Source organism: Alligator mississippiensis, chromosome 3, assembly GCF_030867095.1.
Source record: "Alligator mississippiensis isolate rAllMis1 chromosome 3, rAllMis1, whole genome shotgun sequence".
NCBI lineage: Eukaryota > Metazoa > Chordata > Crocodylia > Alligatoridae > Alligator > Alligator mississippiensis.
Genome location: NC_081826.1, coordinates 1,751,600 through 1,758,648, shown reverse-complemented (window position 1 = coordinate 1,758,648; position 7,049 = coordinate 1,751,600). Strand labels below are relative to the sequence as shown.

Below are 7,049 nucleotides of genomic sequence, written 5' to 3'. Positions count from 1 at the left end.
CTCCCTGCAGCCCCCAGCACTGAGGTCCAGGCAGGGCCATGCGGAGGCCGTGCCCCTCACTTCCTGCCCCAGAGCCACCGATCGATCCCCTTTCCTCCACGCACGTGTCCAAGCCCTGGTGCATGTGGCTGAGCTCTCGGCTCCCACCGCCTCTGGGGCACGAGCCCCCTTTAATGCCCCCCTTTTTCCCCCTTTAATGGGGGGAAAAGACCTCCCCGGTGTTGGTGTTAAACACCGCATGCCCGGTGCGCGCGTGCCCCTGGTCCCCGGCTGGTGCCAGACGAGCAGTAATGGAGCCCTAGGCTCTGTGCAGAAGTGGCTTTTTTTTTTTTTTTTTTTTTTTTTTGCCATTTAAAGTGCTTTATGGCTGTGACTTAACAGACGTGCACGGCTCTATGCCACTTTAAACTGCCCCGTGTGGAACGCGGCGTGCCAGGGTTCGGGGCTGCAGCGCTTGAGCTAACGCCTGCCGCTGGCTAAAGCCGAGCCGTGCCCCCCCGGGGCGGGGCGGGGCGGGGCGCTGTGCCCAGACACGGGGGCTTTCCTGGGGGGGCGGTGCAGGGACGGGCACAGCCGGGCGCTGCCAGGGGCAGCTGCTGCTGGGGACTCGCTTCGGTCCTCCACCGCCATAGAGAGGAACGAGAGCCGGGCCAGAAGGGCCGGGGAGAGCAGCGAGCGGCGGAACCAGGAGGGCCCCGTGAGCAGCCAATGGCTGGGCGGTGGGCGTGGCTAAGGAGCCGAGCGGGAAGCGGCCCCGCTCTAGCCGGCGCTTCCGCGTTCTCGATGGCCGTGGAGGACCGAGGGCTGCTGTAGGTTATGGGGTTGGGGGAGCACGGGGTCTCCAGGATTGCGTGGCCGCCTGTTGCTAGGGTGACTGTTGCCATGGCGCCTAGTGGCCGTGGGGAGGCGGGGTGCCGAGACCACGGGGGGTCACCACGGTATCTCAGTTGCCATGGCAGCAGGAGGGGTGGGCACCCTGGCAACGGTTGCCTGGGCAGTGTTGGGGCTGCCTGTATCCTGGCCACATCACGTGGCTACAGGTTGCCTGTTACCGTGGGTGGGTGCACACGTGTCCTGTGGCATGGGTGCACACGCCTCGTGGGTGCGTGTGTCCCATAGTGTGGTTACACACGTCCCATGGCGTGGGTGCGCACATCTCATGGGTGCACGCATGTCCTGTGGCATGGTTGCACGCACCTTGTCGGTGCCCAGGTGTCTCACAGCATGGGTGCGCACATCTCGTGGGTGCACACGTGTCCTGTGGCATGGTTGCACAGGCCTCATGGGCGCACGTGTCCCGTAGCGTGGGTGCACGTGTGTCCCGTGCCATGGTTGCACACGCCTTGTTGGTGCATGTGTCCCATAGTGTGGGTGCACACACGTCCCGTGGCATGGGTGTGCACATCTCACAGGTGCACACGTGTCCTATGGCATGGTTGCACAGGCCTCATGGGCGCACGTGTCCCGTAGCGTGGGTGCGCACGCCTTGTGGGTGCACGTGTGTCCCGTGCCATGGTTGCACACGCCTTGTGGGTGCATGTGTCCCATAGTGTGGGTGCACACGTCCCGTGGCATGGGTGTGCACATCTCACAGGTGCACACGTGTCCTGTGGGATGGTTGCACAGGCCTCATGGGTGCACGTGTCCCGTAGCGTGGGTGCGCACATCTCGTGGGTGCCCGTGTGTCCCATAGTGTGGGTGCACACACGTCCCGTGTGGGTGCACATGCCTCGGTGCCCAGGTGTCCCGTGGCACGGGTGCGCACATCTCATGGGTGCGCGCACATGTGTGTCCCGTGACATGCACTCGTGTGTCCTGTGACCCCGGGGCCGGGCCGGGCCTTCACGGCCGCGCCTGAGCCCCCGGCTCTGCCTCTCCCCGCAGGCCCGCGCCCCCGGAGGGCAGGAAGGATGAAGGCCAAGTACGCGCTGCTGGGGACGCTGTACTTCGTGCAGGGGCTGCCCTACGGGCTGCAGTCCGGCCTGCTGCCCGTCTTCCTGCGCAGCGCCGGCCTGTCCCTCACCCGCATCAGCCTGGCCAAGGCGCTCTACCTGCCCTGGGTGCTCAAGGTGCTGTGGGCGCCCTGCGTGGACCGGTGCGGCGCCCTGCGGGCCTGGCTGGCGCTCAGCATGGCCGGGTTGGCGCTGGCCTGCCTCGCCTGTGCCGCCCTGTCGCCGGAGACCGACTTCCTGCCCCTGGCGCTGGCGCTGGGGGTCATGAACCTCCTGGCCTCGCTGCAGGACGTGGCGGTGGACGGCGTGGCCGTGCAGCTCCTGGCGCGGGACGAAGTGGGCCACGGCAACGCCATCCAGGTAGTGGCCTATAAGCTGGGCTCGGTGCTGGCGGGCGGCGGGATGCTCGCCGTCCTGCACCGCGTGGGCTGGAGGACTCTCTTCTGCCTCCTGGCCGCCGTCTACCTCGTGGCCGTGCTGTACGTGTGCAAGGCGCCGGTGCTGCGGCTCCTGCCGCGGCCCCCCAGCTGGGAGAGCCAAGCCCCAGCCGGGACCCTCGAGCCGCGGAGGATTGTCCGGGAGGTTCTGCGCGTGCCGGGCACCCCGTGGACCGCGGGATTCGTCCTCCTCTACAAGCTGGGTGAGTCGGGGAAGGAGGGTCCCGCAGGGGCACGTCACTGGGTCGTGGGAAAGTCAAGCTGGGAGGGACCTCACGAGGCCACATCTCGTGCAGCCGCCCGCGCCGGGCAGGGTTAGCCCTGATTCAAGTGTGTCTGTGTGGACACACCTGCTCTTGAAGGTTTCCAAGGATGGAGATCCCGCGCTCCTCTGGGCAGCCTGTTCCAGTGCTGAACCCCGCTCAGTCGGAGCCTTTCTCCTCATCTCCAGCCTCAGTTTCCCCTGCTGCAGCTTGAGGCCGTTGCTCCTCGACCTGACTCCGAAAGCCACAGGGCAAAGCCCGTCTCCATCCTCTCTGTCATCACCCTGCGGGTCCCAGATCATAGCAATCATCGCAGGGAGTTCGGTTTGGAAGGAACCTGCCGAGTCCCACCCAGGCCAACCCCCTGCCCGAGGCAGGATCAGCCCCGTCCAAACAAACCATCATCTAAACTCTTCGTAAAACGACCGTCACCCCGACACAGCCCCAGGCATCACACCCGAACCTGCCCCAGGGAAACCCGGGGGGCCGCGGCCACCCACGTCCTGCTGCTGTAAAAGGTAAACGGATGCTCCAGAGACCCCCGGCCGAGGCCGTGCCCCTGCTGCAAAGGAAGGCAACCCTCCCTCCCCCTCCCCCAGTGCACACCAGTCTGAGCAAGGGGAAATCCCATCCTGCCCCAGTGCAGCGTGGGGTGAGCCTGAGCGCCTGGGCAGGATCCTGCGGGGTTGGTGCAGCAGGAGCATTGGCGCAGCCCAGCCCCATCCCCAGCCTGGGCTGCAGCACCCAGCGCTTGGGGGAGAGCTGGAGAAAAACCCCAAGGCTGACAGGCACGGCAGCAAGGGGGCGGAGGTCCCTCCCGGCTCCATGTGGACCCAGCAAAGCCCAGGAGCCGGGGGAGTCTCCAGAGTAAAACGCAGGCATCGCTACACCTAGATCATCCCCCACTCGTGCTTGCACAGCTCGAGTGAGAAGAGTGCCCCCCTTCCCTGCCGGCTGTCCCGCCGCCCCCCTGCTCCGACAGCGAAGAAGCCGTTCCTGATCTGTCACAGGAAAGCCGAGCTGGAAGAAGCCTGGGAGGCTTCGGCGTGTTTTGCACCCGAGCGTGCGGCTGGCTCCCGTTCAGCTGCTGGTCCGCTATAACCCCCAGGTCCTTCTCTGCAGCCCAGCCAGGCGTTCCCAGTCCCTGTGAGGGCACAGGCGGGTGTAGCGGCTGCCGATACAGTGGGGCTGTATGACCCGCCATGGGCAGAAAGCCCCCAGGGGGGAGCTGGGGGCCGAGACTCACCTGACGGCACCCCTTTCCCTTGCAGGGGAGCAGGGAGCCGCCACCATGTTCCCGCTGTTCCTGCTGGACCACGGGTTCACGCCGCAGCAGCTGGGGCTCTGGAACGGGATGGTCGCCGTGGCCTGCTCCATCCTGGGCTCCTCACTGGGCGGGCAGCTGATGTCCAGGCAGAGGTAACACGGACAGGGGCTCGCGGGGCGGACGTGCAGACGGGCTGGGAGAGCGCGGTGAGAGCCCTCTGTCCTCACTGCTCTCTCCAGGTCACGATCCCCTTGGCCAGGTGGGGAGGGGGGCACCCAGCCCAGTCCCGACTCCACGGGCAGCCTCTGCCTCAAGCCTGTCTCCCCTCCAGGCAGCCGCTGGCTCTGCTGAAGACGCTGCTGCTGCTCCGCTTCTGTGGCCTGAGCCTGCAGACCCTGCTGCTGCTCGCGTATGACCCCCACATCTCTCTCCTTGGAGGTAAGCTGAGCCCCGCGGGGTCTCTCGCTGGGAGCACGATAGACAACGGGCTCCAAGTCAGCTGCCCCGTGCCCCCCAAGGCATCGTCCGGGAGCTGTGGTCCAGCTGGGGAGCCTGGCCGGTGGGTCTGGGGGAGCCCCCAAGCTCCCTCCCCCCTGCTTTCTGGTTCCCAAGCTTGTCAGACTCCAGGCCCTTGCATTGGACTCGGGGCCCCTGCAGCAAATGCCGGCTCTTTGCTTGCACTCAGCTCTGAGTCTGGGAAAGGACTGGAGCAGTTGTTCTGCGGCAGAGCTCGGCGTGGTTTGGACGAGTCGCGTCGCGTGGGATGTGATCGTGCCCCAGTGCTCAGCGCTGGTCAGGCCTCACCGAGGGGCCTGTGCAGTTCTGGGCTCCGCGTTTTAAAAAGGATGGGGAGGATCCTAGAGTCCCAGAGTCGTGGGGCAGGCAGGGACCCGCAGGGTCGCATCCAGTCCAACCCCTTCTGAAGCAGGATCAGCCCCGTCCCAGCCAGCCTGGACAAATCCGTCATCCACACCCTTGGAAAACTCCCCTCAACCAGAAGCGAGGCAGGTGCCGGGGCAGGGAGCAAAGATCAGGGGCTTGGAAGGGAAATCACAGGCGGAGAGGATGGAAAAGGTGCTTCAGAGGGGACACAGCAGGGCTCTGTGGATGCCTCGAGGGCTGCCGGAGAGAGGGGAAGCTCCTTGTCTCTAGCTGCGGAGGTGGACACGGACCCCTGGCCTGAAGTTGCAGCAAAGCAGGTTTAAGTTGGAGACCAGGAAAAGCTGCTTCCCTGTGGGAGCTGGGAGGGAGTGGGGTAGACGGCAGGAAAGGGGGCTCTCCCGCACTGGGGGGGTTCAGGGACAGGCTGGACGGGCACTGGGTGGGGATGATCTGGGCGCAGCGATGCCCATGCTCTGCTGTGGGGATGTCCCAGCTTCTGGGCTGTGCTGGTTGCCCCGTGGGGTGTATGTTTGCCCCTTCCTGCTCCATGTGTCGGGGTGGGGGGAGGTTTGAAACCTCCCCCAAAGGCGCTGGGTGTTAGGGACGGGGCTGGGCTGTGCCAGTGCTCCTGCTGCACCGACCCGCAGGGTCCCGGCTGGAGGGTCTTGCCCCCGCACTCAGGCTCAGCCCCGCGCTGCACTGGGGCAGGACGGGATTTCCCCCTGCTCAGACTGGTGCACACTGGGGGGTTTGCCTTCCTGTGCAGCGGGGGCACGCCCGCGGCCTGGGCTCTCTGCAGCGCCCGTGACCCCCCGGCAGCAGCAGGAAGTTGGTGGCCATGGCCCCCTGTATCCAGGGGGTGGGGGTGATGCCTGGGGCTGTGTCAGGGGTGACTGTGTCGTGTGGCTCTGAGGTCACCCACGGGGTTTGTCTGGGGGGTTTGGATGGGGCTGATCCTGCCTCAGGCAGGGCTGGACTGGATGTGACCCCGCAGCTCCCTGCTAGCCCCATGGCTCGGGGACTCTGCGCCCCGGGGGGACACAGTGACTGCATGGTCAAGCTTCACACTGGGGCCAGGGTCGTTCAGCAAGACACCGGCATTTCCTGCAGGCAGAATGTAGCTGAAAACAACCTTCTGCCCCTTGCAATGTGTCTGGATGCCCCCAGCCCCTGCCCCGTTCTCCACCCACCTCCTCCGAGAGGTGAAGTGCCTTGCCCCAGGCCCCGGGGAAGATCGGTGGCAGAAGCAGGGCACACGCGGGTGCCTCTCACACACTGAGCTGTGTCTGCCTCTCTCCCCTCTGCAGCGGCCGCCGTTCTGAGCCTCTGTGTCCAGCACCTCTTCGGGGGGCTCGTCACCACCCTGACCTTCAGCGCCATGATGCAGTGCACGCAGCGGGCCGACACCAGCATCCAGGTACCCTGCGTCCGCCCCTACCCCCAGGAGTGTGGCCTGGGGATGCACCGGACACCTCGGGGCCTGGCCTCCGCCCCGGCACTGCAGGCTAACACGGCACCGGGCACCATCTGTCCCCGCAGGCCACGCACTACAGCGTCCTGGCCGCCCTGGAGGTGCTGGGCAAGTTGGCCTTCAGCACGGTCGTTGGTGGCCTCGTGGACCAGCTCGGCTTCGGGCTCAGCTTCGGTGGCTTCCTCCTGCTCTCGCTGGGGGCCCTCCTCTACGTGCTCGGTGCCCCGCCGGCTGGCAGCTGATGGGGGTACTCGGGCACTGACAGCCCTCCCCATGACCACTCTGGGACTGGGCATCATCTCGGGGCCATGGCCGGACTCACACAGGCACAGAGAGGGGGCAAGCCAGGGGCCAGGCCTGCCCTGCCGCTGCCCACACCAGGCTGCCCAGGACCCTCGGGTGCCCTGCACAGCTCCGTGACCCCTCATGCTCCAGCTCGGACATTAAACGGCCTGTTCTTCATTCCTTGCTCCCGGTGCCCTGCACCCCTCCACGGGGCCGGCCAGAGGCTCTTATCCTGGCCCCAGGCTCAATGCTCTGCCTGCCGCGGAGGCTGGCAGGGCTGCAGCCGGATGCGAGCCCCATGGGCATGGCTTGGGCAGGGCTGGGCTGTTTTCCCAGGAGCTCTGGCTGCAGCCCCGCCTCCTGCCGGTGATGCCCCTGCCCCCTGCCAGGGGACCCTGGTCGTGCTCACAGGTGGGAAGGGGCACAGGGCCGCACCCAGCTGCTGTGGAGGAGCCCAGCACCCTCCCAGGTGCGGCAGGGGCAGCTGCAGGC

At 66.5% G+C, this 7,049-nt stretch overlaps 1 protein-coding gene across 1 annotated transcript; it reads left to right on the top strand.

Annotated features, from left to right (window-relative positions):
- Positions 1 to 584: 584 nt before the first annotated feature.
- On the top strand, positions 585 to 6,734 carry MFSD3 (major facilitator superfamily domain containing 3). Its single transcript, XM_006267342.4, has 6 exons — positions 585 to 809; positions 1,885 to 2,592; positions 3,924 to 4,071; positions 4,251 to 4,357; positions 6,109 to 6,218; positions 6,341 to 6,734. Exons 2-6 carry the CDS (start codon positions 1,911 to 1,913, stop codon positions 6,512 to 6,514), a joined length of 1,221 nt encoding a protein of 406 aa, XP_006267404.3. The 5' UTR covers positions 585 to 809; positions 1,885 to 1,910; the 3' UTR covers positions 6,515 to 6,734.
- The last annotated feature ends 315 nt before the right edge of the window (positions 6,735 to 7,049 follow it).